At 41.4% G+C, this 21405-nt stretch overlaps 1 protein-coding gene across 2 annotated transcripts in view; it reads right to left on the bottom strand.

Moving 5' to 3' along the window:
- Positions 1-4329: 4329 nt before the first annotated feature.
- Positions 4330-21405, bottom strand: part of elavl4 (ELAV like neuron-specific RNA binding protein 4) — a 53777-nt gene continuing 36701 nt past the window's right edge. Inside the window, exons 6-8 of one of the 2 annotated variants that reach the window (XM_064333326.1) lie at positions 15838-16063; positions 11795-11833; positions 4330-8291 (exon numbers count right to left, since the gene is read on the bottom strand). In XM_064333326.1, coding sequence (XP_064189396.1) covers positions 7964-8291; positions 11795-11833; positions 15838-16063 — 593 coding nt within the window. In that variant the 3' untranslated portion in view covers positions 4330-7963. The remainder of the gene's footprint in view (positions 8292-11794; positions 11834-15837; positions 16064-21405) is intronic. The other variant, XM_064333327.1, reaches the window with a different exon arrangement.

Below are 21405 nucleotides of genomic sequence, written 5' to 3' on the forward strand. Positions count from 1 at the left end.
AAGCATGAGCCCCACGGTCACAGATTGTGTCCAGCCCGTGCCAGCACTGACTGTAGCTGATAGCTCGACAGGGTGAAGTGATAGCAAAGACAAAAGAATCCCTCTATAAATTCTGATAAAGCGTTTGGGAAATGGGCTGTCGTGATTGGAGAGAAATGCTGAGAGACGCGTTCAGCGATGAGAGGGATCTCAGTGGACGTGTTGTGTGGCATCCTTTACATCACTGTCCTTAGCTCGACAGCGGACCCTGAAAGAAACGATGAAATTTGAGAAAGCAGATGTGCTGTGGAGATAAGTCACTGTCCTTTGAAATTCGGCCCACTCTGGACAGCTGGTTGAGGAGGACTCCAGAGCTGTGGATTGGGGTGACTCATGTTTTCATATTCCTGCCTTGATGGAGCTCTTGGCTCATTAGGCCACTAACAACCGGAAAAGCAGGATTCGCTTAACTGGCTCCCTTCATCTGTAACGATGCCAGCGTTCTCATCTCCCCTCTTTTTAACTTAAGAGATCACTGTTGGCAAATGTGCTGAAAACCAATCTGTGCTTTGTGGAGAAATATTTAAACAGTGTAATTTCTTCAGGTCTTGTGTTGAAGAAACACAGAGGAAACGATGTTTCACACTTTTTTTTTTCTTGCAGGAGTATGTTGACAACCTCAATGAAGTAAACATATCAAAATAATACACTAATGCAGATGCAGGGGGCACTATGGTCTCACAATTATGTTTCCATTTTACTCTTAGCTGAAGAGTGTTTTCCTGGTAAGGCTGAAAAGAGAAACCTTCCATTGTTTTGACAAATACAGTTCTTCCGTTGACATTGTTACGTCTTCCTAACTTTAAAAGTTATGTTTTGACAAAATAAATCAATGAGATAATTATCAAGCGACACTCGCAATGATTAATTAATTACTCATTTCAGTGTCTTCGGTAATGTCCCGAGGTAACAATGAGGTTCCTTTCCTATGAAAGAGCATTATCACAATGCTAATTAAAAGGCTTTTAAATTAGAAGGCTGCTGCACTGAAAATATAAAAAGAAATATGCTGGGATATTCAGACATCTTATGTGCCATGCTTAAGATAATCTGGAAATATTTTAGCTATTTATTATTATTCAAATTTTGGTATTCAATAATAGCAATAGCGTTTTTAAAGGCAATCAGAAGTACATCACCTTGTTCCTTTGGTTCAATGACTACAACATTCAGCATGCTCTGTGTGTAGTGATTTGCAGGATTCATAATGTTAATGAATATAGGGAGCCATTACATGTCTATATTCTTGTGTTTATATTCATGTTTATATTCTTTTACAGCTGGGAATAGAAACCAAGCAGAACTATGGACAACGTGTAATCAACACTGCACTAGCTGAAACTTTGCAAATGGCCAAAACATGACTTTATGACTTGGGTCACCATTTTTTTCCTAAAGCATGTGATCCACAGGAATTTAAACATGAACCACAATGAACATTCTCACGGGGTTCCTCTAGGTATTGGATAAGCACCATCACCTGACTAATCGTTAATTGTGACCCTCACAGGAGTTATTTCTTTTCCCAACACATGTAAACATAAAGTAAACATAGATGGAAAGTCAAAAAGAAAAAATATCTTCCCTGTGCTGGCCCATAAAACTTAATTTCACCAACATACCGCCATGGAATGAAGGCAATGAACCCATCTGAACCCGGCTACCAGAATACAGCCACAGCTCTTGAACCCACTTGAGCTGATTTCCTGGAACAATTCTCACATTTTACTGAATTACAAATGATATATTGGTCTTTGTTCTGTGTGATATTTTATTTAAAAGCACTGGTACTCAAAATTAATTATTTTAAGGTCACACTGGCTTTATATTAGAATATTTTTTTAATGAAAAATATGCAGAAATATGCTGTTTGCATACGTATTTAGTCCCTGTTCTCTGGAAGGTCCAGGTTTACGCAGATGAAAATATTTTCCCTAACAAAAACACAATTTCTTTACCTTTGGCTTCTGCCTGTGAACTATTAGAGTAACTGTAACATTTTCTGGATAAAAACCCCGCTCTGTTTATAGGAACTTTGCAGCCCTCAGACGTGCAGTAACCTGTGGTCAGGCTGTGAATAAAAACAAAAAGGTGTGAAAATGAAGAACAGAGAGAGTGTTATGGAAATTAGAGATAAAGTACAGTAAACAGTGACTGCTGTTGAATCAATAGGCAGGAAGCAGAACCTGCATCACATGACCCAGGTACTGCCTAGAACAGGTCATCCTTTAAAACCCAGCAACGAAGCAAGAAGGAGACTTGTAAATTAAGCCACGGAGAGACCAGTGGCTGAAAGTGGAGTAAAGGTGCCCCAGTCAGCAATATCAAGTGCTCAGCATAAAACTGGGCTGGTTTTGTGGCCAGATGAGACCAAGTGGTTTTTGACCAAAGCACTATCCAAGGCACACCCCCACCTGAAGATACATCATCCATACAATGGAGCACGGTGAGGGCAGCAACGTGCTGTGGGGATGCTTTTCACCATCAGGGACTAAGCATAATGTCTTTTTTCTAAATATATTTACAACGCAAAGGTGCAATGAGTTTAGCTAGATGTAGCTAAGTTCCTTAGCCATTTCTATACACCATCCCCATGATTTATAGGTCATATTTGGCACCGCATGCTAAAAGCTCCAAGAGAGGAGCTTTTGTCCTCTCCTGCACCATGCTGGTGAACATACACATGACTATACAGAACACTCTAGTCCCCTTTCCATATCCTCCCTTATTTAGCCATTTAGGATTTTAGTTCAGATGTTTGTTTCTTTAATAAATTTTGTTTTATTAAACCTCGTCATGTGTCTGATTTGAGTACTTGAGCCCACCACCTCAAAGAACTTACGCATGTTATCACGTCATTGGTTATCATTTTAATATTTAATAGTGAAATTTGTAATCATGATTTAATGATTCATTTTATGAGCCTGATTAATTATGAGACTGATTATACTTCTGTACATTTTGACCACTGCACGAGGTAATATTTATTTGTATCTCCTGCATACCTTGGTGCCTACTTGTGAGAATTGTTGAAACGGACACATTTTAATTATCTGTCCTCCCTATTCTACAGTTCGTAGAGGCGTTTTCTCCACAAAAGTTTAGTCCAATCATCATCATGCAATGACAGAGTATATTGCTTATAAATTGACCATGATTAAACTAAATCCCAAAGTTGAAATGTTACATTTTCGTTTAATTTCTGTTTGTCTGTTTTAATCTATTTCATTTTTCATTAGCTTACCCCTGCCCCAAACCATTTCATTATTTTGAAAAGCCTTCTATTTATAATCTTTGTGCAGGTGATGTAATTGCATTTTTTTTTTTTTAATTGTGTAGGCTACTTCCTATAGATTAAATAACCACACCGAATGCAGCACCTGACTGTGGGAACATTGTTGTCAATCATTAAGTGGCATTTGATTTATCAACTGTGGATCACTGAGGTCTGTTGTGACAATTATCTAGTGTGACCAAAGAAAGCTCTACTGACCTCATACTGAGGAATGACCGAAATTCAGGTGGGAAGAATGGTGACTCTATTTATGGGATGGAAGAGTAGGCCACACCAACTATTTGCTTTTGCTATCTAAGCCACTTAGATAGTCTTGTATTGTACATGATGGATTTATGAATTCAACTGACCAAGAACTGTTGAAATCATTGAGAAGCAAAAATGCGACTAACACATTTAACAATGTTGAGAATGTGTGCTTTCCTGGATGACCTACCATAGATTACATAAATGCAAAATAATTTAAAATTAGGTTAATAGGCCCTTCCCTGTATTCAGCATCTTTCAATACAGACATCTACTGTGGTAACATTGTATGATGAAATCATCTATAGAGCACTGAATGTGGCCTTTGCAGTTCCATCTCTTCAAATTCCAGCTGATTTGTTCTTTTGCAGCTATTCCTCATTCCTTTGTGAATATAGTGAGAGCTCTTTCACACCAAGATAGCGTGACCTCTAAATGCACCTTTTCTCTTCAGCTTCACTTTCAGGCCAGGGAATTCCAATAGAATTTGAACTGATTTGCAAATACAATTTCCAATTTAGTGATTTAGTGTACTCACTGTGATGTTCACTTGCAGCAGTCATACTGTGAAAAAATCCTGTCAAGGTATGATGGAGAATAGACACTCAATAGGCTCATTTTTTTTTCTTACGGTATACTTTCACCAATTTTTTTTTGTCAATGATTTATGTAATTTAGTAACAATTATGGAGAGGATGAGACATTATTAAGGCATGTATCTAGTGCACACAATGAGAAATGACACCATCTCAACACCTCATTTTATTGTCCCAACATTCAAAAGTACAAATAATTCAAACACAACAGTTTTATGAAAAAAAAAACAAAAAAACATTTACAGCAAGTTTTTTTATTTTGTTTCCAGTTTCAGAAATGACCTAAACTAGCAAGGATAACATGAAGTCATTCATCGCAGTAATTTGAGTAATAATAAGAATAAGAATAATAATAATAATAGTAATAATAATAATAAGAAGAATAATATTAATAATAGTAACAATAATAATCATAGTAATTAATAAGTAAGTAATAACATAAATAGGAGAGACCAGTTTGGTCCAGTGAACTTTTTTTAAATTTTTTTCTATTTAGATAGTTTATAGATTTTCAGATAGTAAACAAACACATTTCAGGAGAAAATGAAAAATGACAAGAGCCTTGTTCCTCACTTGACCTTCCCTCCCACACTACTGGCTGTTGATTTCCTTTTGGCAGGCTGCCACTATAAGGCGCTACAGGGGATGGTGTGAGCCAAAGGGGCTGGGCTTAGTCTGCATCAACACAGCCCAATTTTTCATACGCCCCTATAGACACACACGCACGCACGCACACACACACACACGCATACCCACACACACATCCACACATCCACAGACACACACAGAGGGTCTAGACAAAATACACACTCATCTCAAAATTTGGAAAGAAACAAGAATGGAATGGATTCACTGGTTGGGGCCATTGCGTGATTGGAGATGCCAGCCCCACTGAAAGATGCAGGCCCCGAAAGCTGCTCTGTGCTCAGATCAGCAAGAGGATGTTGAGCATGTGTTGCTAGTCGCTTGAAGTTTTGGGAAATCTGTACGTTTAGTGGCCAAAGTATTAATTTACACTAGAATCCAATTCACAACTCCAGGGTCTGTTCTCTGTGTAGACTGCATATTGAATAATCCTGTAACACATCCAGTACATTCTTCTTTAAAAACACTAATTGGTATTTGCTTTGTGGCCATTTTTTATTTATTTATTTTTTTAGATTTCTCAGACAGCATGTATTCAGAGAATTCTTCGTGGTAATTAGCAATGACTTCTTGTGATAGCCAACATAATAAATTGAATCTCAACTGAGTCAACTGCTGGGGCCAATGAAACACATAATCAGCACTTGTAAGAGACACAACATTTACTTTTTTAAAAATGATGCTGTAGTGCCTTAAATGCAGGGTGTGGTAAAATTCAGTTTCACTGGGAAACTATGAAAACTATGCGTAAGACCCACATTTTGCATAAAGTTTGAGCTCAAAGCAACAGTAGTGTGTGGTGGGAGGGCATGGAGTGGCCTTAAAAATACACAAACTTATCACAGGTTATATTGAACCAGAACAACTGTTATAACATTCTATTAAGACTAAACTTTATTGAAAAAGATTTAAAGATTTTGTTTAACAAGACAAGAAAAAAGCAATAGCAAATTTAACTATCAACTAGGTTATGCATAGCGAGTAACTGTTTCTAGTAATTAGGGAAGAGCGTCACCAACCCTCATATTTTTTTGTTTTCCTCTTTTTAATTTTTTATATTGTCATTTTGATATATTGGTACAAAGCACAAACGTACTAAAAGTTTTCAGTGCACTGGACTAATGGAAGAGCCTCTCCCCTAGCCATTTTGTTCCCTTTTGCTCAGAAACATCCCCCTCCCAATACCAGAATCACGCAAAAACACGGACAACATAACGAATAAATAAATAAATAATCCAGATAAATAAATAATTTAATTAATGAAACAATCAATCAATCAATAAATAAATACAATTATTTTATAAGCTTTTGTTCGGTTTCTTTTGCCGCGGCGGTAAACTAAAAAATAAATTCAAAAAACTTTTTTCCACAAGCGACATGACAACATATTAAACAGGATTCCTCACGAGTTTTCTAAGTAACTGAACCATCACTTTATAAAGTTGTCATATGAAAAAGACAAGCTTAAACAAAAAACAGTGACAACTCATATAGATATAGATATTGTAAAACAAAAAGTAGACTATATATTATTTTGTACACAACAAATAAAGACACAGTTGTACCTTTTTAAATAGCTCCTTTGAGGAAACAAATACCTAGACTAACAAAACTAGCTAATTATTATTGAATTCTGACAAAACGTTTCACACTCAGCAATTAACCTAAAAGTCAGCAAGCCAAAGAAAACTCGTTAAGTGGTTCTTACAAGGCCCAAATTCAGTCATCTGGCTATTTTCAGAGACAAATATTCAAACCAGATGGGGGCCGACAATAAAAAAACTAACCGAAAAACAGCAGCTCAATTCAATGCCAACATCGAAGATTTTTTTCTAAACAACACATAGAACAACAAACTTGGATATTTAAGATATGTGAGTCATGTTATATAGCACCTACCGCTGATCGCTAAAGGAAGTTTGTTTTGAATGTCATTTCGTAAGTCAAAGCAAAAAGAAATCAATAAATGACGTATGTTTTCTAAATGGATAAATCGATGTTTATTACTGATATCCCATAGACTGATGACAGAAAGAAAGCGAGCGGACAATGCATCTCCTTGCTTTGGGCTCTGGACTGTGAGGACATTTGGGCCTAGAATGACCCCTCTCCCTTCCCCTTGGGCAACGCTGTTGAATAATTACGCGCTATGAAAAGATACGAAGATCACCTGCCTTAATTTGCATCCCTTGATAAAACCTTCCATCTACAAAACAATCTCTGATCCAGTTCTCCAAAAAACAAACAACCTTTGATCCTAAAAAGTACCACGGCAGAACGAACAAGACAAGATGGCACCCCCCCCCCAAATTAGCCAGTCAAAATATTTTTCTCTTTTTTTCAAATCCAGATTCTTGTAAAAATTCTTCAATAATTATTATTTTAATTATTATTTATAAAAATAGATTTTCTTCTCTTTATTTTTTATTTTTTCTAAACGCATTTTCAAGCAAAGAGATTTTCTCTTTGGCAACAGTGTTTTTAAATCACTTAACGTGTCATCAGGAAAGCTAACCCATCCCATCCCTCTCCCCTTCTCCCTATCCCAGTGAGGAAAGACGTATTTCGTTTGCAATACAAAACAAAAAGTGTTAGAAATTCTTTTTTTCTGCATCAGAGAAAAAGGTGTTATCCCTTCTACTTTAAATGGGGGTTTAATATAAACTGGAAAATGAATGAATGGTCACCTATTTTAAAAAGAGCCCCCTCCCAACACTTCCCAGGGAGGCATTATTCTAAACGACAGTGGATCCGGATTAAAAAGAAACAAATCCTAAAATAAGAACAGAAAAATATATAATTTAGAGTTTAAGAAACGACAGTCTCTTCTTGAAATAAGGGGGACTGGTTTTGCTACTGTATACAGAGAAGAGAAAACAAAACAACAACAACAGTAACTAAAAAGATACACAACAGAAACCCGGTAATGTTACAGGGTTTCCAAATCATGACTATTTTCTCTTTTTTCATTTTGTAATACTTAGGCAACATTGGCTTATAGGTCCAAAGTTATAATATAAGCCATTTCCAGTCCTGTTTGTTTTTTTTGTTTGTTGTTTTCCCGTATGGAATTGCTGTTTTGGGTGACTGTCGGGTGGCGGTTGGTAGTGAAAGGGGGTTTTTAAGGTGGGGGTGAGGGTGTTCAGGACTTGTGGGTCTTGTTGGTTTTGAAGGAGACTTGCAAGACGCGGTCGCCCAGCCGATACCCGTTCAGGCTCGCGATGGCCATGGCCGCCTCGTCGTAGTTCGTCATGGTTACGAAGCCGAAGCCCTTGCACTTGTTGGTGTTGAAGTCGCGGATGACCTTGACGTTGTTGACCGCGCCAAAGGGCCCGAACAGCTGCCACAGCACGCTCTCGTCCGAGTCTGGGGACAGGTTGTACACGAAGATGCACCAGCCGGTGCCGGTGTGGCCCGGGATGTTCATGCCCACCAGACTGGTCATGCTGTCAATGGTGATGGGGGAGAACCTACGCCAGGAGAAAGAATGAAGAAATAGAGAGGAGGAAAGTGAGAGAGAAAGAAAGAAAGAAAGAAATAAAGAAAAGGAGAGAAAGAGAGGGATATCCCAGTTACAGCTAAACTAAACCAATGATGAAACAGCCGTGAAAACAGACCATGTTACGCAAATGGGCTTCCATTCATTGACTTTGCAAGCTGTAAGCTCCAGACTGACAGCTGAGCATACTGGATGTGGACTGTCACACCACCTTTACCTTACTGTGTGCTACTGGTCTGTTAAAGCTAAAAATCTTTTGCATGGCCATTTTATGTCAATGTCAACTAACATTTTGTTGTGACTGTGGTACAATTGTGTTTTATTGTTCGCATAGTATTCTCAGAAATAAATTCTTGCTTGAGGGAATTATTAATATTATAACCCAAATATTGCAAAGCCGGATATGTGAGACATTGGTAAAAAAAAACAAAAAAAAAACAACAACAATGTGATAATAGTCCTTTCGATAGCTTCACAGAGAGACCCTAGGCCTTTTGTTTCATTTGAACAACAATATAAGAAAGAGTAAAACAAATATGCTATACTGCTACAAGCATATATATACATATATATATATATATATATATACATATATTACTATAGTAATATAATTTTCTTTCTTGCTGAAAATTGTTCCTCACAGCATTAGTTATGATCCAGGTTGTTCATACCAGCAGTGCAAGTTAATGATGGTGCCAGCTATACCGTACATTTTATGAATGTATTTGATTGAAACCTCAGTCTGGATACTCCTCTTTACGCAACTGTCAGGCAGAGAACGGCAGGTTTTCAGATCATACAGCCATATTGATTGAAAAGACTCTCTGCTGATGCTGACTGCAGGGGACTGGTTATGAAATGCCATCGGCACATGGAAAGCAAGTGCAAAGATTTGCTTTCTGTTTCTAACTAATTGTATTTATTGGGAACTAAATTACAGGAACTTGCTGAATTAAAACATTTAAAATTCATCGGAGATTTAGCATGCACCAAATAAATCTTTTTTTATTATTCTTATAATCTTTTCTTTTTCCGTTTTTTTTCTCCGTGATATGTAAGATCTGAATGCTCAGTTGACTCCACTTAATTGCCTTTCCGCTTAAAGGAAATTTCCACTTTAAATAAAAGGTAAATTGCATAAAATGTTCATTTCTTATTCCACCTCTGTGGGAATGACTATAGGCATTATTAGTTATCCGGTTAAATGAGATTTCCGCTTTGCTGAAGATATCACTGAAGAACCCGTTCCCTCTCACTGGGGCTAAATGGAAAGCGCCCTTCAGAGCTCCGCGGTGCAAGGAACTGCGGATTACACCCACTCCCGCAATCATCCCTCCCGCAGCATCTGACACTGATCAATAGTTCTGCACACACCAGAGGACCGACCAATTCTCTGGCGCTTGTCACGCCTACAATTATTCCAGGCTCTCCTCATCTGTACACTTTCCAACTTCATTGAGCTTCGCTGTCTTGACAGGAATGGGGACCGCATAGGCGAAGCTGCACCACCCCCCACACCCCCCCACTTGATTGCCTGTCATTTGTGTCTTTTCCTCACAAAGAATTTCCCCATTTCTTTTCAGCGCAATTTGCATTATTTCCCCTTTTTACGTGATTGCTTTTGTCCGGTTCTGGCAAGTGTGTAATGCTCTAACATGTTCAATGGCGCTCAGATTTCTCTAGGTAACAAAGAAGAGCCTTTCACACGGGCTTATTAGGGCCACGTTGGGCCCAGCTTTGGCACAATGCGAGGGAAAAGTGACTGAACTTGCGGATAATGTCTGAGGAGTCTAACAGGCCAGGACCGTACCACAGTCTGTTTCTCCTCCGCAGAGAACAGAGAAGGCGAAGAGTTGCGTAGCAACAAGCAAGCTGACCTACAGCCGTCCCCCTCCCCCAACTCCCACCTCCACCTAGCGATGCTCACTTCTTCAGTTCGTCAGCAGGCTGACTGGAAACTTGCTTTGTTCATTAATTACGTCCAACTACGTGCCCTGAAAGCAAGAAGCCTTTTAGCAGCAGGCTGGCCTATGCGATGGCAATATTTGAGTCCTGAGCAGTTTTACAGCAGATCACAAACGAATACATACTCTCTCTTTCCCCCCTTTCTCTCCATCTCTCCCACTCTCTTTCTCTCCCTCTCTACCCCTCTCTCATGTGTGTGTATGTGTGTGTGTATGAGAACAGAAGATGGAGAGAGAGAGAGAGAGAAGCATGCCATTTCCCTGTCCAAGAACAAAAGCCGTTGGGTGTAAGATTAATATTTCATAATTCATTATCTTATATTTCCAGGTTTCTTTCTGAATTTGGCATTTGCTCAGTTTGATAATTTCCATTTCGATGAAGTGAAATTTTTTTTCAATAGATAATGAATTGTTGTCTTGCCAGATTGGACTGGACAGATGAGCTTCTCAGACAGTCAGGGAGAGCTAGGTGTGTACAACCCTTTCACATACAAATATTGCAGCATTGAAGAGCAAGAACTGCTGCTAAACACTGTTAAATTCCACCAATGAATTAAAAGGATGCTTTCTTTTCTAGAACCAAGATTCATTCAGTGTTCATGCATATCAGCCTCATTGGATATGACACTTTTTTTGGACAAAGAAACTCACAAGGAACAATCTGCAAGATGATGTCATGTGCAGGAGTGCTTGTCTGAAAGCATGACATTTTTACCCATCACACTATATGACATCAACAATAACAGAAAAAAAAAACAAAAAAAAAAAACATGAGCAAAACCAAGCGACCAGAGGCTGCTCTGCCTGCAGTGAAACACAACATTTCCTGCAGGGATCCAGGTGTCTCAAGCCACACCCCTCAGCAGTGCCACACCCCCTGGCCCACCCATAACCCTCTCACCCTTCTCAAAGAAGGTACTGTACTATGACTACAGCTGCGTCTGGTGGAAATTATCCATTGACAATCTCAACCAAAGCAAGCTCTACACTGTGACTGAGGGATCTCCACAATCATAAACTATCAAGAAAAAAGTCACTGCTGTGATGCACTGGCCTTAAAAATGTATCATCATTAAGCTACAGATGAGTGTGAGCACAAAACCGTGTAGCCAAGAGCATGACGGCAGAGTTAGGCTTAGAGCACCTGAATCCAATGGAAAACAAGGCCTAAAAACAAAAGATATGCACAATAAAGCAAACATGTACACAAAATCCAAAAAACGAGTCAACTTTAAATAAATAAATTCTGCAATCATCAAACAACGCAAATTCAACTTTAAAAAAAATAAAAGCGATTCGAAATTTTCTTTTCCTGTTCGATTGGTGGTTGGTGGTTTCAAAAGAAACAAAAGTGAAACAGAAACAACAACAAAAAAAGCAAAAAGATTAAAAGGAATCAAGGGAAAACCTTGAACTGAATCCAATGCAGGTGACTTTCAAAAATAAATAAAAGAGGGTAGAAATAATTTTGTCAACATGGACATCTGGCATTCGGTGAAGTTTTAATTACCTCTTTACGCCATAGGCCATATTAAGCAAATTGTCCAGCCTGTAAAGAGAAGGAGGGTTCTGGGGTTAATGCCAGGCAGATGGTCGACTCACTCAATGGAACTAATGCTACATCCCTGCCTCATTCAAGGAAGAAACACACCCAGAAATGGCCCATTACACTGAGGAGCCCCATCAGACGGGCTGACAGTCATTCACACCGCCACAAAGCAGCAGGCCAGCGCAGAGGTGGAACTGCAGCCCGCGGACCGGCCTGTCCCAGCTGGCTCCTCTTCCTAGCATGGAGGAGCATCTGTACCGTCCAGGCACTTTACAAATTGCTCTATTTTCCTACGCTTTCTGGCTTTCTGCTGTACTGTACACGTTATGGTGCAGAGGCAACCTCTTTTTATCATTTTCATCTCTAGGTGTAGTGTTCACAAGCCCATGTGAACAATCACTAGAGATTAAACAGTTAGGTAAATTGTGTTCTTTTCTTTTTTCTTTTTTTTTTTAAACCAAATTTTACATATAGTCCCTGATTCTGATTTTCTTATTACATATCATGCATACAACTCCAATTGTCCCTGTGTGCGTTCCAATCTTTCAGTTACAATCCTTAAAATGTATAATCCTCTAAAAAAAACTTTAAACTTTAAGCTGACAAAAATGAAAAGTAAACAGATTTTCTCTCCATACAGGGTTCTGTCAGTGTAATGGTTTTGTATTTGTAGGAAATGAACAGAATGAGTGAGAAAATGGCATACCAGTTGGCAATGTTTTGAGACAAAAGAGAATCGAAGCACAACTCCAGCACTGCAGTAACACAGTGAAATATAAGCATGCGTAATTTTACTGGCCAGGAGATTTCCATTTTAGTGTCAATGCATTTCACATATAAATTTGTAACATTTGAAAAAGAAGGCCATGTTTAGAAAAGAAAGCCATATGTATGTGGCTTTCTCCAGCCTCAAATGTATGTATGTGCTCAGATGTGTAATGGCTGTTTAAACAAGGGGGGTCCAATCTTATCCAAAAAGGGCCAATGTGGGTGCAGGTGCTGTATCGCTGGGCTAAAATAAAACCAGCACCCACATCAGCCCTGTTTGGTTAGGAGTGGACACCCTTGGTTTATCCAAAATGAAATAAAAAGATGAAATTGTGCATTTTTGTCTGCCCAGCTGGACGGCACGGTATCTTGTTTCAGACTGTAATAGAGGTCTACATCCTGACCTGAACCCAATGGTACGCTGTGATTGCACCGGGTCTCGGGCCTATTTTAAGCCCTGTGACATCAGGTCAGTTCAGGCCTGCTGCCAGCTGGGAAATAGCATAGCAACCCTTTGGCCAGCTATTAACAACGACTGACGACAATGGTTTCAGTTTTTGCAGTGTAACGTTATGCTCAACTAGCAAATTAACGACAGTGTTCGAAAGCACAGGAATGATAAACTTACTATTGTAATGCTTTAACAGAAAGAAAAACAGCGCTAAAACTAGCTGGCTAGCATGTTCTGATCAATACGAACAGCGACAAATGCATTAACATCACATTTAACAAAAAGAAACAAAAAAACCAAAAAAACCAAAACTATAGCTTGCTAGCCTGTTCTGATTATTAAGAACATTAAAATATAAACTATGCCTCTATTTTATGAACATCCTTTGTATACACATACTGAAAGAAAGAGAAAATCGCTCCTGTCCTGTTTGTTGCAGAGGTACAAGTGACAATCTTAAAATCACGTTTAACAGAATGGAAAACATGTTTTAAAATTAGCGTAAAAGCTCAAATACGGCTGTTGTAATTAGCAAGTGTAGCATGATGATACACTACAAAAACTAGAAGCTTTGCGCCATTGTTGTCAATCATTGTTAACAGTGGGCACAAGCGTTGCTCCCCCTTGTTCCACGACTGCAAGCACCCTCACCTAGCAGCTTTTCCACAGGAAACACAGCATTATTTTTTTATTGTGCTGTATGGTGCTGTTGGCTTGTTATTTCAACGATTGGGCTCTATGGGGTTCAGGCCTAATATCTGGCTAGAGCTTGTCAGGCTGGTTTGGGATGGATGAAAAATACATCAGTCTTAGGCAGACTCGGGCCTAATTTCCAGCCCGATGCGGGCCTCTAGCCTGTACTATTAACAGCACCAGCCCAGTGGGCCAGGGAAAGCACTCATCCACACAAATCAGACTCTGCTTGGATCCGCTCGGCTTGGCTCCTCAATGACTTCCATTTCTCACAGGGTCTGTGCTGTCTCACGTCTTATTAATTCCTCTAAGGAAGGGGGGCGGGAGGGGGGAGGGGTGAGAGTGACTGAGGATTTTTTAAAGTGCCCCCCCTCCAAAAAAAAAAAAACAAAAGCAAAAAAAAAAACAAAAAAACAACTGAAAAACCCTGTCTGCGCTGCAGGTCAACAGTTGGCAGAGGGGATCGTCTGCGAACCTGACAAAAAATGAAACAAAGGCAAACAAGACAAAAACAAAACAAAAAAAAAGGCAAATCATTAAGGTGGCAATTACCCTATTATCTGGGCAGGGACTGAACAATCTGCTTCCTGGGTAAATGAGAAAATTGGAGTGGAGGCGTAGAGATGGAGCTGCAGTAGGCCACTGAGCAGGAGACATCTGCTGATCTGCTGGAACCAACCTGGCTCAGAATGGCCTCTTCATGCACGTTCCCCGAGCCCCAGCACACAATACGGCCTTTGTGTTAATTTTTTAATGCATGCAGATGGGAGACCTTCCTTTATCAACCCAGTTTTTTTTCTACACTGTACATGTTCCATTACGTTAAGTCCTGGCACAAAAATAATAATGCTAATTTGTTCATGCTGTGCATTAGCAATGCTAAATGGAATGTGTGCTGTTTTTTTTCTTCTTTTCATCTAGCCAATAGAAAAAGCTTTAAGTTGTACATTATACAGCTACATGCAACTGACATATGATGTGGTTGGGCATATACTGTAAACACATTGGTGACCAGCTAGCCTGCTTTGTCCACCTTGAAAGCCTTTTTACAATGTTTTCCAGGCTTAGATAATCTTTCATTCTCTGGTTCATAGTACGGAAGGCAATTTTCCCTTCTTAGAGACAGTTTTCCTGCAGAGGTTGAAAATGGGCCATGTACATTTTTGTTGCAGCAATGTTCTGCAATTTCTGTTTTCAGTACAGACAAGCTGTTCCATCAATAATGTCCGCTCTCTGAAATTCCTTTGGCGTTTGTGTGTGGTTATACATTTTGCGATGTATGTACATTTTTAATTGGTTTCCGGTGAGTTCTCATGGTTCAAGCAGATCATTTATCCTCACTTGTTTATTTTTTCATAAAGAAACTTTAAATAGGGAACATAAAACATGAAACATTTAATTATAGCCCCTTTTGATCTCTAGGCTTAGCATAGCTGCAACAAAAAACAGAAAATCAGGTAAGAGCACTGTCCAATACTGGAGTTGATGCTACAGCAAGCGCATTCAAACCCATACGCAAGAACAGGATGATTTAACCGCTATCATTTATGGATTATATTTGTAGATGACATACACATTTTAAGTGTGATACATGTAGAAGTACAGCCAGTGAAATGTCATTTTAGATGTGAAAATGGAATGAACACATGGCAGGGGAATGAAATGCGACTCCATAGTATTCCAGTGAAGACATTGTGCGTGACAGAACCCCACTCTCTTATGAACAGCTCCTCTCTTATATTCATGGAGCTGGGGGGATAAACCCAAGCTTTTTTTCACACCATATCCTGTTTTTTTTTTAATGCGCCTGGGACATTTGTCAAGATTTTGCCTTCCCTAGCGGCCTGTTTGGTAAAACCACAGGGGCACTGCGAAAGCTCTTTTTCTAAAACCGGTAACACATCAAAATTGCACACTCAATATTACAGGTGACGTGACTTAACTGTCATGTTGTTTTTTTTTTAACCCTTGTGGTAACCATTTTGGAATTTCTCCACATTATCACCAAGTACAAAAAGCCAGCCTGTTGACGAAACGTATAAGCGGCCCACGGACCCGCGGGGCTGCCTTTCCCCCCCCCCAGGGGTATTACCTGAACCTCTGGGCCTGGTGGTGCAGGGGCCCTGGGTATCGGCGGTTGGGGGACTGGTAGAGCTGGGAGAGCAGGGCCTGGCTGGTCTTCTGGCTGGGGTTGTTGGCGAACTTGACGGTGATGGGCTCGGCGGCGCCGGAGGGCTTCTGTCCGTTCAGCCCCTTGATGGCCTCCTCGGCCTCTATCCTCTTATCAAAGCGGATGAACCCCACGCCTCGCGAACCGCCTGAGGGGCCAGCACACCAGAAACAAGAGGGGGACACTTTTACTTCACCTGGCTGCGTGTGTGTGTGTGCGTACCACACACAGGGCTCTCTTTACCCTGTGCTGTGGAAGAACAATACTACAGACATACCGCACATACACATACACTGCCACATGTGTGGACTGGAAAAGAAAAACACATCTGGGAGTCTGGAATATTACTGTTGTTCAAAGTTGATTATCACAAATCCATGTCTTTTCTAAAATACATAATTTGCTTTTAGTTGTTACATAATAGCATTTAATGACATTCTATGATTTTTCTTCCTTAATGTTTCCTTAATTTTTTTTTTTAATGAAATGGAGAAAAATGAGGAAGAATTTAATCACAGAACATTGCGTCAAAATAAATTAAAAGTGCAAGAAAGAACTGTCAAAAGTACCTAATGTGTTTATGCATTGTAATGCAAGGGAAACAAATCTGAGGGAACAACAGCAAACAGTGCTGTCTGTCAAACAGAAACCAGGTATTTTGCACAAGCGGGGTGCAGCTGTTCTGCTGGTTCTGTAAAACATTTGAGGCCCCCCCCCACGACTCTGGTCCGAGCTGCGGCGGCAGTGATTGCTAAGGGCAATACGCCTACCGCACTTCACAGCCCTACCTCCCTCCCCCCCCCTCCCCCCCTCCCACTTAGTCACGTGGCATTAGGATTGACATTCAAGCAATTTCAGAGCGACTGTTTCATAACCGCCACCTGAAAAGTAACATTTAAAATCAGGACCGCCCGGGAGGTCTTGTGTGGGTCTGCATAAACGCGCGAGGCGCGGTTTTAATGAGACCCGCTCCGCCGGCCCAGGGGAGCCGCATTCGATGGCAGCACGCAGGGAGAATTATTTGCATAACACTGTACGGAATGGCAGCTCCATAGGCACGGAGAAGCATTTCTTACTGTCATGTCTCTCTCTCTCTCTCTCCACTCACCATGCTGCTTTTTGCTTATTGATGTTTTATCCTGGGCTGTCTTATTGTCTATTTAAATAAGGCCCTTTTGATACGTGCAGCTCTGAGCAAACATTTGAGTACAATCGTTTCAGCGCAGAACACTGTTCTTTCACTGTTCTTAGGGGCGACATAGCTCAGGAGGTAAGAGCGTCTGTCTGGCAGTCGGAGGGTTGCCGGTTCGATCCCCCGCCCTGGGCGTGTCGTAGTGTCCCTGAGCAAGACACCTAACCCCTAATTGCTCCCAACGAGCTGATTGGTACCTTGCATGGCAGCCTTTCACTGGTGGTGTGTGACTGTGTGTGTGTGAATGGGTGAATGAGAGGCATCAATTGTAAAAGCGCTTTGGATAAAAGCGCTATATAACTGCAGTCCATTTACCATTTACCATTCACCCAAACAGTGCTGTGCTTCAGCCTACAGCATTCGCCCCTATTGACAGTCACGCGCCTCCTGCACCTGTACTTTTTAATTATGCCGGCAGCGGATTCGTCCACGGTACAGGCACGCTGTGAATCGGAAGGGGTTTGTAGGCGTGGCTGATGGTTCGCGGCGCCAGTTTCAGGGTGAAAGTCAGGTCAGTGAGGAAGGAAGCCTTGGGAAAGTGGAGCAGATTTAGGAAGCCAAGCAGGGAGCTCGTTTTTTTCCCCCATCTTTCACAACATAATGAGTGGAGCCCTGATGCTCACGGCAGCATAGAAAAATATCTAACAAAACAAAGCATTGCATATGAGGGCTATGGCTGCAATCTTTCCAACTGTAAGTGACATATTTAAAATTACAGCACAGTGCCACGACAATTTGGGAATTAATTTTTTTGAAGGGAGGACTGCCTCCAATTCCTCTCCTCTTCAAAAAGCATCACAGAAAAGGAGTACTGATCTAGAATCAGCATCCCTCTGCCTATATCCTTTAACTTTATCCTTTTAATACTCTATATTGCTAAAAAAAAAGGCGAGACTGATCCTAGATCGGCACTCCTGCTCCGAGATGCTTAATAGCTATAGGCCCCTGACATCCATGTTAGAAGCATTACTGTCCTCCATGTGAATTTCACTAACCCAATTACGTGCACTGTGGATGTCAGCGCTGGGGAGTGGATCTAATGGACAGAGAGTGAGAGGGGGCAGTCATTCGAGCTAAAAGAAGAAGAAGGGGGACATTAGGACCGTGACTAAGACCGCCGGTGCGATCTCTTGTTATTTTCCAGTAATGTGCTGACAACTCTCATCTCTGCGAGGGGAGCTCATTGGGCGAATCGCCAGTCCATCAGCCGTTCCCTGCTGGGCCCCACGGAGACGCAGAGGAAACGCCGGAGTCGAGGCCGAAGCTGTGGAGTCTCTGCGGCGGCAGAGGAAATCTAAACGACAGTGCGAACGTCGACTGTGGCATTTATATTTTCCGCGAGCTTTTCCGCGTTTGACAACACGGGCCGTCCAGCCGTTCTTTCTTAACCGCGAAACGAAGACAAAGAAAGTATCGCAGTGACCCCGACAGCTTCCACTGGTTTTGCCACTTATCACAGCCAGGCCGCGTAGCATCAGGCTACACAGTGTAGCCCGCTAAAGGCACTTTCCTATACTGTAATCATTCACAGGTTATGTAACTCCACCTGTACTTATCTCAGCCCGCCAACGCGCGTACTGTACGGTGAGAATCGCTGGTTTATTAATAATCCGGGAGAACGAGGGAAGACGGCAGCAGCGAGGAACTGACGGTGCCCTGACAAAGCTCTCCGCCCGCCCACCGCACACGCGCGGCTCCTCGACACTTAAAGACAAAATGAAAACAGTCCTCGGGGAAATCTGGAGAGATCTGAGGGCCTGTGCCGCTAATGAAAGCCTTCTCTCCGCCGGCTCGAACGCGAGCGCCCCTCCGAAACTCCTCGTTTTCCCGCATTTGTGCGACTCCGCTAACACCGCTAACACCGCGGAGCATTTATTAAACCCGCGCAATAAACACATTACAAAAACAACTCCGGCATTTGCCTTCCCCCACTCAGCTCGCGGGAGAAGTGCCCTTGTTTTATATATATAACTCGGTTTGTGCTGACGCAGATGGTCTTTGAGAAGTCGTGGGAGAGAAGTCTTTGAAGAAGAGGTAAAAATAAGGCACGTTTTGTAAAAGTTCAGCAAAAACCATCTGTCTGCATATTCGGGTTTATTGAGGTCAAGGTGACAAAGTCAATGTACTCTCTGTAGCGTCGGTGCTGTTGGTTATGGAAGAATGTTGTTGTCATGAGAGGAAATAGGGGGCATATTTCACCTTTAATAGCAGGGATGGTTGACACCAGGAAAGCAAAGCCACAAAGAGGTTTACATGTAGCATTGTAGGATATAAAAAGGAATGGAAACATATTCAAATCCATGATAAGGAAACTGTTGTATTTGGCATATTTATTTCCACAAAGAAACTCTTAGCAGGGAGGTATTAGATTGTGTTCTGTTTTTTTACTGCGTGTGCACATGCAAGCACATGTGTGATTATGAGATGCGTGTATTTATATCTATGCTCAGAACACCTCAAACATCTGTGCTTCTACTATATGGAATATGCACACGTGTTAAGTTTTACCTCTCAATGCCACTCCTTTTGTATCACTGTGTATGTAGTTATGCTGTGTGTGTATATGTGTGCGTGTGTGCGCATGCGTGTTCAGGCCATCCCTCCACATGCGTGTGTGATGTGCATGCTTGTGCTCTCCCTCACTGTTTCGGTATGAGTGTGTGAGTGTGTGTTTGTGTAATATGCGTGCGCTCTCCCCCACTCTGAGTATGAGTGTGCAAGTGCGTGTTTGTGCTGTGTGTGCTTGCGCACTTCCCCACTCTGAGTATGAGAGTGTGAGTGTGTGCTTGTGCTGTGTGTGCTTGCGCACTTCCCCACTCTGAGTATGAGTGTGTGAGTACGCGTTTGTGCTGTGTGTGCGTTTGTGCTGTGTGTGCTTGCGCTCTCCCCTACTCTTTCTGTATGAGTGCGTGTTTGTGCTGTGTGTGTAGCTCTTCTGAAAGAGGGCTTTGCGGGGACCGCCCAGGGGAACAGCGGCGAAGCAGTCATTTTTCACTTAAGAAAAGCAGCATGTAAAAGGCAGCTCCGCGGATCCATTGTATTTGCTCCCATTGATGAGAGGCGTATTGACTGCCATGCGCAGGACCCTGCAGTGCTGCTCTGAATATTTCACCATTGATCAAAGCCTAACAGATATTATATTTCCATTCTCCCTGATGTTGGTTTAAACTGGATGTTTCTATTGAACCTCATGATCTTCAATTGTTCCCCAAAGGTTACAGACACTGGTATAATAGAGAAATGGGGCTCTTCGGTATTTGCTCATGTCCACCAATTGAAGAGGTGCAGGAATATGCACGTTCCTTTCAAACGGATCAATGAGAAGGGAAGAGAGCCGTAAATGCCAATCAGTGGCCAAACTCCTCCTCCGTTGTCACCCACAGAATGTGTTTGCCGAATGTCAGGAAGCACTGGGAGAGAAATTATGGTGGCTTGCTACTGGGGTGATGGGAAAGCAAGCCCAGAACAATGTAATGTCTCATGTCAGGTGAAAATGATTATTCAATCAACATAATTATTCTCTGCGACAGGCGGTGTGCTTGGGGCGAGCTGGCCTTTGAAATAATCTGGATAATCTGTAATTAATTAAGTCAGGATTCAGACAGTTGCGACAAAGATAGGCAAAATGTTTTTCGAAATTGAGCCATATTATTTATAAAGAATTGAACCTAATTACAGTAATTTGCAAAAAGACCTAGGAAAATAAAAAAGGAATGCATGTTCTTATGGTTGGGGGAGGGGGGGGGAGGGGAAACTAAATATAAAAATTCAGAGCACATCGTGCCTTAAACTCCACTAATTTCAGTGAAAATGACAGTTTGTATATTTCCTTTCCATCATAGCCCTGATGCAACATCATAGTCCTGAAGCAAGACGATGGCTCAGTACACTCCCATATACGCTGATAATGTCACACTAGCTGGCTGGCGTTAAATTCAAGGTCCTCTGACATCCATTCCCGGAAGCAGTCGTGCGACATTGAGATGTGCTCAGGATGCGCAGCACCTCTACTTAATTTTTATTAAAAGACCCAGTCATTTCAGGCAATCATAAATAGCCAGTTCCTTCACTGTGAAGGACAAAGGCATCCCCTTGATACTAAAATGTGTGCGCGTGTGTGTGTGTGTGTGTGTGCACGCGTATGTGAGAGTGTACTTTTCTGCTCTCCTCTGTCTCTCTTGCCCTCTCCCTCGCTCTCTCCCTCCCTCCCTCTCCTTCCCACCAAATCGCTTGAGAGTTTTAATTTTCGGTCCATTTCTCTTTATTGCAGCATGAACTGAAAGGATCTGCCAACACCG

This window comes from Anguilla rostrata, chromosome 4 (assembly GCF_018555375.3).
Source record: "Anguilla rostrata isolate EN2019 chromosome 4, ASM1855537v3, whole genome shotgun sequence".
Taxonomy (NCBI): domain Eukaryota; kingdom Metazoa; phylum Chordata; class Actinopteri; order Anguilliformes; family Anguillidae; genus Anguilla; species Anguilla rostrata.